This window comes from Trachurus japonicus, chromosome 19 (genome assembly GCF_045865225.1).
Source record: "Trachurus japonicus isolate A0001 chromosome 19, Traja_1.0".
NCBI lineage: Eukaryota > Metazoa > Chordata > Actinopteri > Carangiformes > Carangidae > Trachurus > Trachurus japonicus.
The window spans coordinates 15119097-15136558 of NC_140925.1; the positions used below are offsets into that span (position 1 = coordinate 15119097).

General features: G+C 42.6%; 1 protein-coding gene across 1 annotated transcript in view; it reads right to left on the reverse strand.

Annotated features, from left to right (window-relative positions):
• Positions 1–17037, reverse strand: part of myo15b (myosin XVB) — a 40571-nt gene extending 23534 nt beyond the window's left edge. Inside the window, exons 1-24 of the mRNA XM_085761246.1 lie at positions 14625–17037; positions 14358–14522; positions 13697–13761; positions 13537–13600; positions 12783–12892; positions 12565–12642; positions 11926–12019; positions 11688–11791; positions 11525–11588; positions 8765–8878; positions 8482–8643; positions 8278–8391; positions 8136–8194; positions 7205–7328; positions 7019–7114; positions 6362–6493; positions 5981–6106; positions 5825–5902; positions 4673–4821; positions 4273–4318; positions 4058–4182; positions 2739–2853; positions 2444–2619; positions 629–722 (exon numbers count right to left, since the gene is read on the reverse strand). Of these exons, the coding sequence (XP_085617372.1) occupies positions 629–722; positions 2444–2619; positions 2739–2853; positions 4058–4182; positions 4273–4318; positions 4673–4821; positions 5825–5902; positions 5981–6106; positions 6362–6493; positions 7019–7114; positions 7205–7328; positions 8136–8194; positions 8278–8391; positions 8482–8643; positions 8765–8878; positions 11525–11588; positions 11688–11791; positions 11926–12019; positions 12565–12642; positions 12783–12892; positions 13537–13600; positions 13697–13761; positions 14358–14522; positions 14625–17024 (4854 nt within the window). The 5' untranslated portion in view covers positions 17025–17037. The remainder of the gene's footprint in view (positions 1–628; positions 723–2443; positions 2620–2738; positions 2854–4057; positions 4183–4272; positions 4319–4672; positions 4822–5824; positions 5903–5980; positions 6107–6361; positions 6494–7018; positions 7115–7204; positions 7329–8135; positions 8195–8277; positions 8392–8481; positions 8644–8764; positions 8879–11524; positions 11589–11687; positions 11792–11925; positions 12020–12564; positions 12643–12782; positions 12893–13536; positions 13601–13696; positions 13762–14357; positions 14523–14624) is intronic.
• Between the last annotated feature and the right edge of the window lie 425 nt (positions 17038–17462).

Here is a 17462-nt window from a genome sequence, read left to right on the forward strand (position 1 = left end):
TCTGAACTGATGGAGAGAGTGAAGAAGGCAGAGAAGCAGCCTACCTGTCACAGGTGTGGAGCTGGAAGTCGGAGGGACAGGTTTCACAGGGTGGAATGAGAGATGCAGCGCTGCTTCGAATTTCACTGAGAGGGGTTGAAGTCCAAGTGACGGAGGTGTATGCTGGGTGTGTGTGTATACGTGTGTGTACCTGTGTGTGTGTGTGTGTGTGTGTGTGCGTGCATGCGTGCGTACGGGTGGGTGTGTTCAAGTGACGAATGCAAAGATAAGAAGCTAAGAAGGGGTGAGATTTTACAGGATGGTAGATCACTGCATAATCTAAGTAAATGAAAGCAAAGGATAGGTGGAGAATATTAGAGAATATTATCAATCTGAGCTTATCACTGACAGTTCACCATGTGTACAGGACACATTACACTCCTGCTTTCATTGGAGAGGAAATGGGAAAGAAGAGACTAATTACACATTGACCCCAAACATGGAAGTGAGGTGTTATCTGTGAGAGGGCATGGACATAACTCTGCTATTATAAATCATAGTGTCGGTGTTAAGCCGCAGGTTTCTTATCAGATTTACAGCATCATAAACATGCCGCTGCCGGGAAACTCGGTCCCCGGGGGGTTCGTACCTTCCTCCAGTGGCGTCTCTTGATGGTTTCTCTGGTGATCAGCATCACTGCCCAGAACTGTGTGAAGGACTGCTTCAGACGCTTGTAGTACTTCCTGGAAGAAGAGGGGGGGCGGCAGCACACAGAGGGAGAGGGTTCAGTGTCGGCGCGTCGCTGACTGACCTCGTTTCAGGTCTCCAGGTGGAAACTAACTCCGCCTCAGCTCACATTTCTGTTTCACCTTTAGGTTTTCTTTGATTCTTCTCTGATTCACACTTAGAGCTCAGACACTTTCACTGCTGAGCCTCCTCTGTGTTCTTATGTGTTTTAGGACTCACATCTGCAGCTTTTTTACTGAACTTGGAAAATCCAATTTTTCATACTGTGCACCTGGAATTTGGAATATCACACAGAACGATCTCATTTTTATCATTAGGGCAATTTAAATTAATTTTACCTCCAACTGTTCTTGTTTTTAGTTGACTCATTTTGCTATCAATTTAAATCATTTTTAATTTGATATTTTATTACTGATCTACTTAGATATGTTATTTGTGTATCCTGGATGTATTTCATGTCTTTTTGGGTAACACTTTATAATAAGTACACACTATTAAGCATTTGTTAAGCATTAAATACTGAATTCATCATTTCTAACACACGAATATTCATTACTATATAAAGACAGTTAAAAATGCACTCATCATTGATAAGAACTAACTGTATTTATAAACTACATACTAATGAGTATTCATGCGTTATAAATGAAGAATTCAGTATTTAGTACATAATGCTTAATAGTGTGTAGGCTACTTATTATAAAGTGTTGCCGTCTTTTTGCATGGCTATATTGTAAATAAGGTCAATTATAAGTCAAAGTTAAAATAAAGGTTAATGAAATGAAATTTACATCACGCACTGTCCCATGATTTCTTATTCTCTTATTTATTTGATTTTATTCTGATTTGTTGAGGTTCTACATTATTTTATTATTTTTAAAATCAAATTTATGTCTTTTTGTGCTCTTTTAGAGACGTTTTTAGTGTGACTATAGTGGAAGTTGGAAGAGTCAAATGCAGGAACATCCAGAGAGAGACTTTAGTGAAAACAGGATGAACAGGTGCACATACAGGGGATGATTGACAGGTTGTTAAACCAAGAGCTCAGAAACACAGGACCAGAGTCAGAGTCTGGGTCCAGTAACTGGCACGAGGAGACACGGGGAAAAAAGATCAATAGCAGTTTAAGCTGGAAGAAAGGTAAGAATCAGCAGAGAGTAAAGATTAATGAGAGGGTGACTATGGTGACAGATGAGCTGTGGGTGCGTGTCAGGTGAGTGGGACTGTGTGAGGGCATCTGCTGGCTGGGTGATAAATTGCAGATGAAAACAGAAAGAAGCAGCAACTGTGACACTCAAGTAACAAGATTTATATTCATTTGAGATCTACTTTCTAATCAATGAATTACAATGGGCTCTATGCACAGCTCCACTATTTCCTTAACTTAATGCTGCTCCTTTGTTTCCTGTCTTACATTACTGGATAAACTGATTAATCCAGGTGTGTCTGGCCATTATGACGACTCAGACACACCTGGATTCATCAGTTTGTCCAATTAAGTAAGACAGGAAACAAAGGAGCAGCATTAAGTTCAGGAAGTAGTGGAGCTGTGCAAAGAGTCCATTCAAATCCTCTAATGTTTGAGCTGCTGTTTTTACCTCTTGTCCTTTCATTGTTTCCATACTCTCCTCCTTTCTCTTCTCCCTCATCTCTCTCTTTTTTTTTTTTTACAGAATAAGCTTAAAATGTATTTTAAAGCAGGAAAACATCTGTCTACCTGGCCTGGTGTCCTCTGATGTGGCTCTGGATGACGATGGCTTTCTGTTTGAAGAACCTGAAGTTCCTCCTGCACAGGAAGCCCCTGATGTTCCTCTGGATGGTGACAGCAGCCCAGGTCTGAGTGCTGCTCCACTTCTCCTCCAGCTGCTGGTACAGGAGCTCCTTCAGGAACACCTAATACACACACACACACACACACACACACACACACACACACACACACATATATATGTCTTAACATGTTGACATGGTCGGTTAAAGCTTCCCATCAGCACCAGGAGTGTGTTCTGTACCTTGGTGCGGCCCAGCTGGTAGTGTCCCTCCTCTGCACCAACCGTGTCGAGCAGAGCCACCGTCTGCTCCCTGTCCGACACATCACTCTCCCTCTGGGCCAGGAGAACTCCATACCTGACAGACAGAGCCATGTTGAGCTCATCCTGAAGCTTCTAAACACTAAACACAACATCTTTTGATGTAAACAATGTAAGTGAAACTGACACCAAGACACAGCTCATTCCTCTGGTTGTCGGGGAAACTGTTTGAGGGTGAAGGTTTGAGAGACACTCTGCCGTTCCTTTCATGTTTAACCAAATATATTAAGATGTATATATTTAGATCAATTACATTATTATTATTATTATTATTATTATTATTATTATTATTATTATATATTTATAATAATGATAACTTTATTTATATAACATCTTTCAAAAACGAGTTACAAGGTGCTGTACAACAGAAATAAAAACATATATCAGATAGAATTGCCTGACAACAACATTATAAAATCACTAAGAGAAGTCAAATTAGAATTAAAATAAAATAAAATTTTATTCAAGATGCAGCTTCAGTGCATTTAGAGACCTTGGTGTAAGTGCCAAGTCCTGTATCTATTTCATAAGCGAGGGATATGTACAGTATATGTATATGTATATGTATTAGGATCTAGTAGGACATGTAAGGTTGTTAGGTCGACCTGCTCTGATAGGCATCGGTAACTTGTTCCACAGAGCAGAACAGTGTGGACTGGGACTGTTTTGCATGTAAGGATGGTGATGACAGACCATAATCCTGGAAGGAGTATAGGCTACAGTGGTTGAGAAGGTGCACAAGCTTGTATGATTGAGTTCAAGCAGATGGTGCAGACCCAGAAGTCTCCCTGAAGGCAGCATTACAGACTAAATTGAATTCAAGTGTCCACGGCTTTTAATCTGTTTCACGTTGAATATGATGACATGTAACATCTCTGACAACCTCTGTCTAGTCTCATTCAGACACTTGTTGGCAACCTTTTTTGTCTTTTTTATAGGGACATAAAAGCCTAATAAAGGAATCAGGGCTGTGGGATTTAATGATGTGTTTTATGATGTAGAATAAAATGTGAAAGCTTGAGCTTGTATTAACAGCAGACCTTATAACAGTCTTCTATTTCCACCATCTAACTAAAAATCCATTTAAAAAAACACATTTTCCCATTTGTACTGTAATATGATTTTATCTGAAATGGACAAACTCTCTATGAGAACATGCAAATGAGTGTGTGGCACTGGAACGTAACAGTGTTACAGTGATGGTGCAGGAATGGATGCGATGCTCTGTGTATGTGCACCACCTCTCCATGAAGTCAGAGTATTGAATCCGGATGGGAAAGCCCTCCTTCCGGATGTGGATGGTCTCCAGGGTCCCTGCATGCTTCAGCTGGGCCGACACATAGTCCACATCAAAGATCCCAGGAAGCTGGCAGAAAACACAACAGATGTAGTTGAACTCACCATATCACATATTTCATGTTGGTGGTGATTTTTAAATGAAAATAAGTGAAGCTACCTTGACATAATTTGGCTTCAGACAGTGGATAAAGGTGGTTTTACATCTGGAAAAAAAAAGATATGAGGAAACTCATGAGAGTAGAGGGTTAACTTCAGACCTGCCTGTAGGTGAATGTGGAGATAACCATGAAACATCCTGATCTGAGCTCTTCACCATGGTGTGTCTCATCCTGTGAGGTCTCTTGTAGGACTTCTCCCAGTTATTCACACCAGATGAAAACATCATCAACACCGACTGTCGTCCAACTCTTTTTTTCCATTACGTTTTATTAAACCACAGCTGTGTGACTTTAAACACACGCAGCCAAACGTTACCTCCACCAATGACACTCGGTGGGAGCCAAACATGTGTTTAAGGACAGCTTTGTGTTGGCTGAGTGTGGTCGGCGTGTCAGTACCTCTCCAGGCGGGTGGTGAGCTCAGTCAGGGACTGGAGGAAGTGTGAGGCAGCGGTGGAGGGCTGCTGGCGGAGGCCCTTCCCTCTCCAGCCCAGCTCCCTCTGCTGAATGTAACCATCCTGAAGCTTCTGGAACAGCTCCGACACCATCTGACCAACAGGGAAACATTAAAGAAACATGTATATAAAGCCATATTGACGTTTTTGGAGAAATTGTTGATATTCAAAACATTGAGTATTTTACTTCACCATGACCATACTGCTCATATATTTCTATTTTCGATATTCTTTCGCCTGTTAGTCCTTTGTATTTGACACAAAGGGTACAGTAGGACTGTTTTTACCAAAGTAAATACTATGACATAATGTTTGGTGAATGCAGAGCATTTCTGTGGCTTCACAATGGAAATGCACACAGGGAATTTGATACGACCAAACTGAGAAACACAGAAATGCTGCAAGTCACACACAGCAACAGGATTTTTCCTGGTTATATCAAAAATTCAGTGTTTACATTTACTCAAAACTTCACAATTGTGCACAAACAAATTCTAAAAACATCCTGTTGCTCATCTCCATAGTAGCTCAACCTGGCTCCACCACCCACTATTCAACATGACATTATTGTAGGAATTAAAACTATGTATATTATTGTGATGTTTCCAAAATTATCATAGTGTATAAAATATTCATAAATTATACATATCATATTGTCATAATATCACTACTCTATTATTGTATTTTTCTTATTGGTATGATGTAGCACTGTCTCAATAAAGGATATCATATAAAGTGTCATTATATATTTTCATTCTTATATTTATTATGACTTCTTGTCTGCAATTATTCAGTTATTGAGGTTTTATCATAAATTCAACCATACTCACACCCTCTCTCTTCTCCTCATACAGCCATCATAAAACACACATACATATGATTACCTCTGACACAAACACTGAAACATGTGCATGCACACTTATAGATTCACACCATGAGCATCATATTTTTGTCATTTATCATTTTTGTTACCACTATTACTGTTGCTACATATAAACCTAGATATACTTATCTCTCAATCATATCCTATATACTTAAATAAAGAAATAGAAATGAGAAACTTCTCTCAGCCTGTGTGTGTTTCCAGGTTTTTCACCTTTAAGCGACTCCTGGCAAAAAGCTCCACCACCTCTGTCCTGAACTGGTCGTGGTTCTTATTCAGAAAATTATGGACCTGGAAAAACACATCATATTTTATATGAATATTAATGTCCTCCCTGTATCAGCTGCTGTTTGACAGGTTTTCTGATACCTGATAGGTGACTGCTCCAGCGTAGTGATAGATAGTGAAGACTGGGAGTGGGTTCTTGGGCTTGGCATAGTGGGGGCTGTTCCCATGGTGATAGTGGCACTTCTGGAGGAAGGTGTGGTCAGTGGCCTGAGAAAACACAAAACAACCTCAAGCCTCAGCTCATGACAGACTCTCATATCAGCTGATTGACTTCTTAACAGAGGTTGACAAAGTGTGGAAATAATATAATGTTTTGTGTTAAAGAACTTTGTGGGTTTGAGGGTTGAGATTAGGTTTTATAGTCAGGTAGACAAAGGTTCAGGTTTGGGGTAAACATCACCGGTGATAGTTAAGGTTAGGGTGGGTGTCCGATGTCTAGGGAATACAGATGTGTGTGTGTACCTGAGGAAGACTAGTCTGGTCATCCAGTATGCGGAGGATGCCGTGAGGCCTGGAGGAGATCAGCTCCAGGCAGGAGTGGAAGTTCTTGACTGGCAGTGAATGCCACTGAATCTGTTCTGCCCTGTACTCCTCCTGTGGGACACACACATACAAAAAACTAAACCAAAATCACTGACGTTCATGCTAACATATTAGCATAAAGTATCACTAAAATCAAAGACATGGACATCCTGATTTTACTACAGTGTAGGCCGAGAGCTGTGTTATTACAAAACACCAATGATAAAAAACAAAGACTTTGTTTTACAATGTGAGTTATGGTGCTTGCCATACTTCCTGTAACTTCTTTGTTTCACAATGATTATTGGTGATATTGTAATTATTGAAAATAAATTATTGTGTGAATGCTGTACCATTGTCTCACCCTCTTCTTATACCAGATATAAGACCTTCATAAATCAGCTATAAGAGGGGTTAAACTGGGTTACCAGTTTGAATAATTGTTTTGCCTAGACAGTCATTAAAAATCAAGTAATTAATAAAGATGAGTTACAAATAGGCAGTTTTAGGCAAAATGAGTGATCAAGTGGTCAAATTGTTGTTAATGGCTCTTTAATGGATCCATGATCAAGTCACACTAACCCCCAGCCCACTGACCTCCTCCTGGGAGATCACCGCCTTGTTGACAAAGTGCTGCAGCTGCTCATTGGCAAAGTTGATGCAGAGCTGCTCAAAGCTGTTCACTCCCAGGTCCTGCAGAGAGACACAGAGGAGCTGTGATGTCACATCCAACCGACGCCACCGGAGAAAGCACGGGGTCAGATGTGAGCCCAGGGTACCAACCTCAAACCCATAGATGTCCACTATCCCCACTGTGCTGTCCATCTCTGTGGGACTGAGCCAGTCATTGATCTGCTCCAGTAGCCAGTCAAACAACACTGAGTACAAGGCTTTGGCTATGGCATCTCTGTAAGAGAGGGAGCAGAGGAGAGGAAGGACAGGAACTATTTGTTTTACAATCCTTTAAAGGGCACTCCGCATCCTTTACATACATATTTGATTATATTGGATATTGTGAAATTTCCTTTTTTTTTCCTTCTTCTTCTTTTTTCATAATATACAATCTTTGAATATATATATATATATATATATAAGAATATAATTATACTATAAACCCATTGTGTTGAAAATAACTATTTGAAATGGTCGAATGGTTGAAATGGAACACAAAAGACTATCAAGTGATGATAACAGGGGTCTCCAAGCGTTTTCACTCTCAGAGCTACTTTAACAAAATAAAAAAGGAGCTGAGCAAAACATCTAAAACTCAGTGAATCAGTCAAACCTGCATTGTCGGCACATCCAATGGAACAAAAGTAACAGGAACTTAAAAACAGGTGATTCAGTTCACACACATTACACATTTTCCAAAATCAAAAAAAAGGAACTCAAGCAGAAATATGTCACTTTATCCATTACACCATATTTCCTGTTTGTTGGAGAAAAAAATAGCTTGTATCTTGCTATAACTGCATGCCATCTGCTTCATATCTGATGCAGCAGTTTTGACAATTACTCACTGACAGCAGACAAATACTGGTTGGGTGTTGTTTTGTGTGTTAGATTTAGTTTAATCTAAATTTTGAGCTGTGCATCTGTGGTGTGTGTGTGACTGTATGGGCTACTCCAAAACAGAGGGTAGTTCCTTGTATCTCTATGGATGGATGGATGGATGGATGAAGTAAAGTTGTGTGTCTTTATGTTTACATCCTACCTGGATTCTATGGCACTTTCCACAGACAGAGGGCAGTAGATCCTGTCGTACGTTGTCTCCTGTGAATTACAGAGCTGTGTATGTGTGTGCACATTCACAACAACACAATAAAAGGATGGCTGGTGCCTGAGAGACTACTGACTGTGACTCTGTGTGTGATGACAGTCTGCAGGGCCTCAGAGGAAACCTGGAGCAGGGAGCCCACCCTCCTGGCCTCGGCCTCGCTGAAGATGCGGGACACCTCGAAGGACTCGCTCTGAAACAGCAACTCATGTGTGATACCGGCATATGCTCCGACTCACTTTCTCTCTCATTCCCCAACACACACACACACACACACACACACCTCGTATGAGCTGAAGCAGATGTTGCCCAGCTGCAGGATGGAGGACAGGATGGCCCAGACGGTGGAGACCTGGTCAGCGTGGAGGCCGATGGTGTCAAAGCACTGAGCCAGAAGCTGGAAGTCCTCTTTGTCCTGCTTCCCGTTCAACTCACAGGCACCACCCTGCAGAGGACGGAGGGAAAATACATGTGGAATGATGTATGGTGAGGGAAGGGGAAGGAAAATACTGAAAACCAGAGGAAATCTTTCTGTGTTCACGGGTGTGTGTGTGTGTGTGATGTACTTGGTTCAGGTAGTAATAGGTCTCAGCTCCCTGCAGGTAGAGCTCCTGCTTGTCCCAGTCGTTCATACCTGCCAGCAGCTCGTAAAACACATGGTAGTTCCTCTCCTCGTTGGCCTACACAAATGAGACAAGAACAAGCAAGGCATTTTATCTGATTAATTACATTACAATTACAGGAAAAGAAGACAAATTAACTTTATGAGACCAAAAACAGTGTTGTTTTCTTTTTGACATGGCATGCCAGTTGAATATGAGTATGAGGAAATAAAGATTAAATTTAGCTGAAAGTTAACGCAAAGTTAACTTTGTGTCCCCAACCAAAGAGCACACTCATCACATGTTAAAAAACTTACTGAGCACTCTGGAACGCTTGTTTTCTCTAGCCGACATCCCACCAGTCCGACATACTGTAGGCCTCTAATTGTTTAAATGGCAACACTTAATTTTCTATCAAATGTCCCGTCATTCCGACAATTTTTGCCTCATATGGTCGGAATGACAGCATTTTTCTTTTTTTAAACATCCTGCCTTTCCAACAATTCCTTTAATAGCGTTTTTTTTTCCCCAAAAAAATTACACTGGTTGGGCTCAGGCAATGAAGAAAGGAGTTGGTTACGTTTAGTAAAAAGACCAGGTAGAGGCTAGACAGGCCAGATAGATAGAGAGAGTCCGGAAGTAGAGAGTCCAGATAAGTAGGAGGGAGTCACCTGTTGAGTAACGCACATTTCCTTAGATTGAAAGCCTTGTCGGAATGGTGGGACGATGGCTTGTCGGAATAGCAGTATGTCGGAAATGTCTGCCTCCCATTTCCTGTCTCTCTCTATCCTGTCCATTAAAGGCGAAAAAGCCCCCAAAAATATATATTTAAATGGTGGTATGTCAGAGTGGTGGGATGTCGGAATGACGGCATGTAACCCTGAAGAACTAACTGTACATTCAGCCTGAAAGTGGCAACAACATCAAAGTGACTGGAGGTCACTCTGGGCAGTGGGCAGCACCTCAGTGGGCAGCACCTCAGAAAAAAAGTGAGCTACTGTCAGGAAACATTATGGTGATGGGATGTAATACAATTTGGCTTCAGTGTAGAGAACATTTACTTTGGTTCCCATCAAATTTGTTGCCGAACACAAAACAGGTTCATCGTCTAGTGATCATGAATGTCAGCACCAAATTTTGTGCCACCTGATAATTCAATAGATAACTAAACTGAAAACTATGAGTGGTTGATGTTTCACTCCCCTCTGATGGTGAGTTACCTCACTAGCAAAACCCCTCATGGCGTAGTGGTATTCTCAGACTACAGGTCCTGTAGAAAAACTAGTGCATGGGTGTGTGCTTAAAGTTGTGATATAGCCTACATATAGTGGAAAAGTTAAACAAATGGTCGTAGGACATAGTGCACTGTGATGTTGGGCAACATCTGGCGGCTGGAGTAATTATGACAGGAGTGAAGGAAGAAGGTGACGTAGCAGGTGAAGTCTCAAAGTCCGTGAGGAAAAGGTCGTGTTGGATGGAAGGGTCAACAGAATGAAGGGATCTGTGTTTTATTCCCATGTGTAACTGGTAGTTAGTAGTAGTAGTAGTAGTAGTAGTAGTATTTTTTTTTCTTTTATTCATGACTGACTTACAACTTTAAAGGGATAGTTCAACATTTTGGCAAACTGGCCCATAATCCCTACAGCTTTAAGAGTAGGTTCGTTACCTTGGCTTTCATTGTCGGTGCAAGCTATTTTTAGAACGGTGGAGCAGAGCCGCAAGCTGCTCAGAGCGGAGTTGTTTTTCGAGGCAAATGCAGAGACTGCTTGCTGAAAAACTGCCTCCAATGTGAACACGCATCAGCATTTTTGCATGAATTTACCTTGAAAACAACTCTGTCTCGTAACGTTCCGTTATTATCTCATAGCGTGGTGAATGTGCAGGTCACAACTTGTCCACCAGAGCGTTTTGGAGTTGTTGGATTGTGTATTTGATGAGTTTGATTAGGAAAACCAAGAATTCTATCAATCTATCAAATTCCTTTAGCCTCCGTAGTGTTCTAAAAATAGCTTGCACCGACAATTAAAGGTAACGAACCTACTCCTAAGACTGTATGGGGTTATGGCATTGGGCCAATTTGCCAAATTTTTAAACTATCCCATTAACAACATTGTTATTATTCTAACTATGACAACAAGGTCACTGTAAAATCTTCAGGGTTTTAACGCAAACCATAATGAGTTCCTAAACCTAACCTTTTTATATCTAAACCTAATCAAACCATGACTATTTAGTTACCATTGAAACAGAGGTAGGAATGTCACTGTCTGCACACTCCTGTAGGGGCACTGGGCATTAGAAAGTCACTACAACCACTGGAATTCACTTCCCAAAGCCAAGGTTTGGCTTCCTCGTGGCTACAAACCAAAAACTAATAAGCCATTTGATCTGTTTTATAGGAGGAGGTGTCCTTTATCCTCTTCAGAAAGCCGAGACCTCCAAACAATGCCTTTTCCGAGAAGTAAAAGCCATCAACCAGAAAAGGAACTTGAGACATTTTGGTACCAGCCGACACAAGCCTTGTCTTGTGGTACTTTAGATGAAAACCCGATCACACAGCTACTGTAGTTTACACACAGACAAACCAAAGTCATTGATATGTGCTGTTTTTTTTCCCTACAAGTGATTCTTGTAATCTCTTTGAACATGGTGAAATTAACCACCAGAAGATAAAAGGGGGCACGGTGCCTTAACACACAGAAACACCACACTCAATGTTCTCACCTGAAACACAACCCTGGACTTCTCAAGGAGATACTTGGACAATGAGGTCCCTACAACGACCCCACTGTCAACCAAGATAAGACACAGTCAGCACGTCAAACAGCTGCAGCCGGTCTCACCAGAGAGAGCAACAGAGGGACAAAGTGATATGAGGGGGACTCACTGGAGAATGTGGATGTGGAGGTACTTGCCAAAGCGGCTGGAGTTGTTGTTGAGGATGGTCTTGGCATTTCCAAAACTCTCCAGGATGGGGAACACCTCCATGGGCTGGACAGGGAAGAGACAGAGAGAAGAGGGAATCAGAGGTGAGAATGGTTGGAGGAGATGCCCCCTATAAAGTGTTATAGTGCTGCTGACTGATGATAATGCACATTAATGAAGGTGTTTGTTCATTACTGTACCTGTCGCAGGTTGTTGTTTCTGCCCTGATACATAGAGCTGAGGTAGTGAACTATCAGTTTGGTAGCTTCAGTCTTTCCTGAGCCACTCTGGCCACTGCACAAGAAATGTAAAAACATATCACAAAACCTTTTAAAATGTATCTTTGGATATTTTTGGCATTTATCAAAAGGGCAAACTTAACATTATCTTTTTTTTTTGGTTTACTGTCAAAATATCTGATGACAAAAAATGACAATTAAAAAGCAACATTAATAAAAAAAGAATTGGATCTTGATCCAACTACTCTGCCTGTGGCTAAGCTCCAGGGACACTGTTTCTACTGAAGACATAATGAAGACACTATGTTTGGCATTGGAATTCACATTCTGTGGGTATTTGTGGCAGCAGGATGTTTAGTGTGTGAAGTTAAATCAAAAATAATCAAAGGTGTGTGTGGTCAGCAAACAGACCGAACCCATTGTTGGTTCAGGTCTGTCTGCAGTATTTGTTCATATAGGAAAACATGCAATGAATGAATAGATGAAGAGGAAGAGCAGGTCTTTTGGTTAAAATCTCAGAATCTAGAATGAGAGCACACCAGAAAGACAAAACAAAGTAATATTATTATAAACTGAGTAACTTGGAGCTCCTGTCAGTACCTTATGATGATGCACTGCTCCTGTGTGGAGCCAGCCTGAGACTGGTTGAAGGCAGTGTCAGCTATGGCGTACACGTGGCTGAAGCAGAGAACAGAGAGTCAGACGTACGGGGGGCAGATGTTTTGAGGCAGCTGAAATATCTGATGAGACACATGCTGTCAGTCAGGGATGAAGACAGAGGAGGACACGGTGCAGCTGTGTGAGAGGTGTTTGCTCACGGTGGGTTTTTCTGCTGCTCTTTGCACTGGTATTTCTGTCTGAGCTCATCTGTGTAGATGTTGAGGGGCTTGAAGGGGTTAATGGACAGGAGCATGTTTCCAATGTAAGTCTGCAGGAAAATGACACAAGCGCTCAAAAATGAATCTGAGAAGCATCAAATGTATTACTTAATGTTTGCAATTTGTTTTGGCCCCTCAGTCAAATCCCACAACTGCCTTAAGTAAAGAAACCCAAGAAGAGGGTTTCCAAATAAGGTGAATGTCCTGCATGATGTTCTTCAGTGGCTTTGAAAGAGCTCTGAGAAAAATAACCCCAATGATGTCACAGGTCCATTACCGTTAACTCAGCTTGAAGAATCTTTGACAGTATGGTCTACCTCAGCAGGATGGAGTTTACTGTAACAGCTGAGCAAACTCTATCCACTGAGAAAGATGGGATGCGGTTGAAATCTCAAGAAAAGTCCAGTGCAAAACATTTAAAACTGGAGCAAAAACAGATGCCCAGTCAGATCACTCTTTGAGATTCAAGCAGACACCTGATTTTCGATTTAAAAAAAAACAACTTCCTCAACCCTCAAACAAGCATGTTCCAGACGTGTCACAACATTTTACATCATGTATTGATAACACATAATAGTTTTTAATCTTGAGTGCATTCTTTCCATCACTTGTTTAAATATACAATTTGTCAGCCAAAACACTGCATGTTTTTTTCAGATCAGTCACAGTGTGTGAGGTCAGTTGTTAGACTCACATAAATACAGTCACGGTGGAACCTCTTCTTCAGATTCAGAAGCACAGAGCTCTCGCACACCTCTCTGAAAATAAGCAGTAAGCAAAAAGGTTAATTATACCATAGGTACTGTGTGAGTGTGTGTGAGTGTGTGTGTATATGTGTGTAAGTCTGAACTCACTCCAGCTGGGACAGATCTTCTACCTCATCCACCTCTACAGTCTTTTTGCTGCCTGGCATCACAACCTAAAAACATAAAGATGGCCACATGAGCAGATCCAAACATATCCATTAAAGAACTCAGCCTCACCCTCTCTCCACGGCCATCCTCCAGTCTGACTACACCGTGGATATAATTAAGAGTTTCAAAAAAGTGAAGTGGAGCTCTTTATGTTTTGTTTCTGCACCTCTCTGCTGCTACTGTTTCCATCTATCCATAAACTTTCCACAGCAGGTAACTAATCCACTTGCGGCGATGCAGCAGTATGATAGTCGATATACTGCAATCTCATAGCAGCATGCTGTGGCGCGTTGTAGGTTCTATTGTATCTGCACAGACCGGGAGATGAATAAACCAGCAGGAAGTCTTTTATGGCCCATTGTGTTTTGTGTGCAGTAGCTACAAGTGGTGAAGCAGAACAGACTCCAGCTCTTAGACATTAGAAAACTTTAAGTTCACTGTTTACTGAGTTGGGGACTAGTTTTTCTGGATGTTTTCTGCATGTCTGTTCTGATAATAGTTTGACAAACACTTTTGGTTAATAAATACGTTTAGGCTGTTCTATCTTCTATGCTTTTTGGCCACTGGAGCGCACAGGACTTTCTTATGTAAGTATTAATACCTGTGTACTGACAAGCCGACTCTCCAACATCTCCTGGGTGGGGTCCTCTGATTCCCAGGGGCCTTTCCCATCATTGGCACTCCTGACCCCGCCGTCGTAGACCGACCATTTGTTTAGCTTCTCCACCGTTTGGTGGGGCAACAAGTTCTCGGCACGCAGCCAGTCCTGAACCACACACAGCAAAGACAGGTGATGGGTTTGAAAGAATCAGTAGACCCTGTATTAACGCCACCGATCAAAAACAACCACCAAAAATGGGACACATACCTGAGGGTCTCCACTCATCCGGTGGTTCCCAGCCCAGTGCACCTCTGGTTGTGTGGTTCCATAGGTACCACCCACACCCATCAGCTGGGCCACTTCCCTGTCTGCCTCTTCTTCATACAGCGACCAAGCCCCTGACGTCACAGCTTTTGCCTCCCCATTTGGACAGGGCTGAGTGGTTGACCCAGGTACCCCAACTGCAGCCTCTCTCTCTGGCTCTGGTCCTTTGGCCCGAGTCAGTCCACCGCCTTTGGGTCCCCCTGACAAGGCCATCTTGGTCAGCTTGATCCGGGAGGGGTCTATCTTCCCTCTTGCAGCCTGTAGCACACTGACTCCATTTTGATTGTTAAGGGCAGCTCTCACGTCTCTGTCCTCAGGGTTTGATGGTCCCTCTGGTGCACCACTGGAACCAGACACCCTCTCCGCCACATTCCCACTTGAGGTGAGCCCTCCTATCAGGGGCTTCTTGATGGACTTCAGGAGGCTGAGGTCTGGTTTGACTGGGAGTACAAGTCTGGCACCTGGTTTTGGAGGTTTGGGCTCTGATTGAGTGGGCTCTCCTGATTCAGTGGTACTTGATGGAGTGGATGGTCCAGCAGCTGCAGGAGACGCTATGGCTGCCTTTGCCTTGCCCAGTTTGTTCATCCTGGGGAGTACCACAGCATATTTGGCCTCTACCTCTTTTTCCCCAGCAGGGGCTGCTTCTTCCCCTCCTTCCCCTCCTTCCCCTGTCTGTCCTTGGCTGTCCTTCCCTTTGGCCACCTTATCGTCAGTGGAGCTCTCTTTTTTCCTACTGGCCAGGCTGGTTTTACTGGCAACTCTCATGGCCATTCTGTGTTTGAGAATATTGCATTTGGGCTTCCTGGTACTTTGTTTCTGTTTTATGGCTCGCATTGCCAGCCAGCGGGAAACACCGATGGCTTTAGTCCAAGCAGAAAGTTTCTTTCTCAAGTTTAACCCCTTTGGTTTTTTCTTCTGAATCCAACCAGACACTCGGTGAAGAGTTCCCATACCTTTTCTTTGTGGTATCAAACTTTCCTTGGGCTTGCTGGACCCACCACCCACGGTTTCACTTGCCGATGTTTCATCATCAGGCATTGCTAACCTCTTATTTCCTTTGTCTTGAAGGGAACCCACCTTGAGCTTGCCCAAAAGCAAACTCTGTGGTCGCCCTTTCACAGCACTTGCAGCATCCCGCTCCTCCTCAGGCTCCAGAATGCTTTTGAGGTCTTTGCCTTTGGCTTTGAGAAGCATTATGCGATTTTGGCCTTTGATGGCTTTGGACACTGTTGGTTCATCCTCATCTTCTCCTTCCTCTGGATCAGCTTCCACAGGAGCTTCTGTCTTGTTGATATCTTTTATTTTGCTGGCTGCCTCAGTCTTGTCTTTTGCTGTGCCAGCCTTGCTGCGTGGAAGACCTTTGGGCGAGCGACTCTCCTCGGTTGCAGAACCAAGTTTGTCCTCTTTCTGTGGCTTCTTTTTGTTCTTTTTTTCTTCCTTGGCTTTTTGTTTGGCTTCCTTTTCTAACCTTTTCTTTTCCGCTTTGGCTCTCTGTTTTTCTTCCTTCTCAGCTTGCTTATCTGCCTTTGTTTTTCTAAACATCTTGTTTTTCGTCCCCTGTGCCGGCTTCGAGGAACCTTGAGCCTTACTTCGTCTTCTGCGTGTTTTATCAGCTGTTGGCTCTTCAGATTTGTCCTCCTGGGTTACCTCATTGTCCTCATCCCCTTCGCTAATGACAGCCTCAGACTCTTCAACCTCCTTATCAGTTTCCTCTTCTTCTGCAATGGACGTGGCTGGTTCGACCTCAGAGTTCCTTCTGGATTTGACTTCCTCTGACGACTCTTGGTCTGAATCCTCGGTTGCAGTCTGCTGGGTTTGTCTTTGAGTATCCGCTGCCTCAGCCTCCTCCTCACTGCTCTGCGTACTCTCCTGTGTCTCAGCCGGCTCTTCATGACTGCCTCGGTCCTCCTCCTTCTCATCGTTACTAGTTTCCTCTTCAGTTTCCTCTGAGCCTCCTGCAGCGCTCTCTGATTCCTCCTCCTCCTCCTCCTCTTCACTCTCTGTCTCTTTGTCTTTTCTCTTGCTTTCAGGCTTGCTGGGTCGCTTGTTGACCCTTCCTTGTTTTGCTGTGAGTGTTTTTGATGGGCACTCGAGGTTGGTAGTCTTGTTTAATCCCCCCTTGCTATTTTTCTCATGTTGCGATTGTGATATACTACTTGCTTCATTCCTTTTATTTTTCCTCACATCACCTCTTCCTTTTGGTTTCCCATTGGGTACATCAGAGGGAGGCTGAGATGCTTTTGCACCACTCTGTCTCACATTTCTTTCTCGATTTCCTTTTTTGACAGCCTCTGCCCTCTGCTTCACAACACTCGCTCTACCTTGGGACTTGACTGGTGGCATGACAGTTATTGTCCAGTGGTTAAATTGCCTACAGAGTAAGAAAACCTTATACATTATATTCATTTTGACATCAGAATCACAGAAGATTGAGATACAGTGTGCAGATTTAAGTCATCAATCACTAGAAAATTCAAAATATATCTAAAAACACACCTTCATAGGTGAACTAGCCACTCAATACAATGAACAAGTGAGGGCTGTTGGTTGTTGAAGAGGTCTGTCAAACTCATTGAAACCAAGTCCTCTCCAGTCCATCAGCATTTAGACCAAGTTTCACACTTAACAGTCCCTGAATTCTGACCTAGCTTGACTTGGTCATTGCAAGGCTACATTTGACAGGTGCAATGAATCTTCAAAAATACAAACTTTACAAACAAAACAACATATTCAAGGCCAGAATAAGCACAAGGAAGCAAAATTCATGCAAAGAGGCTATTA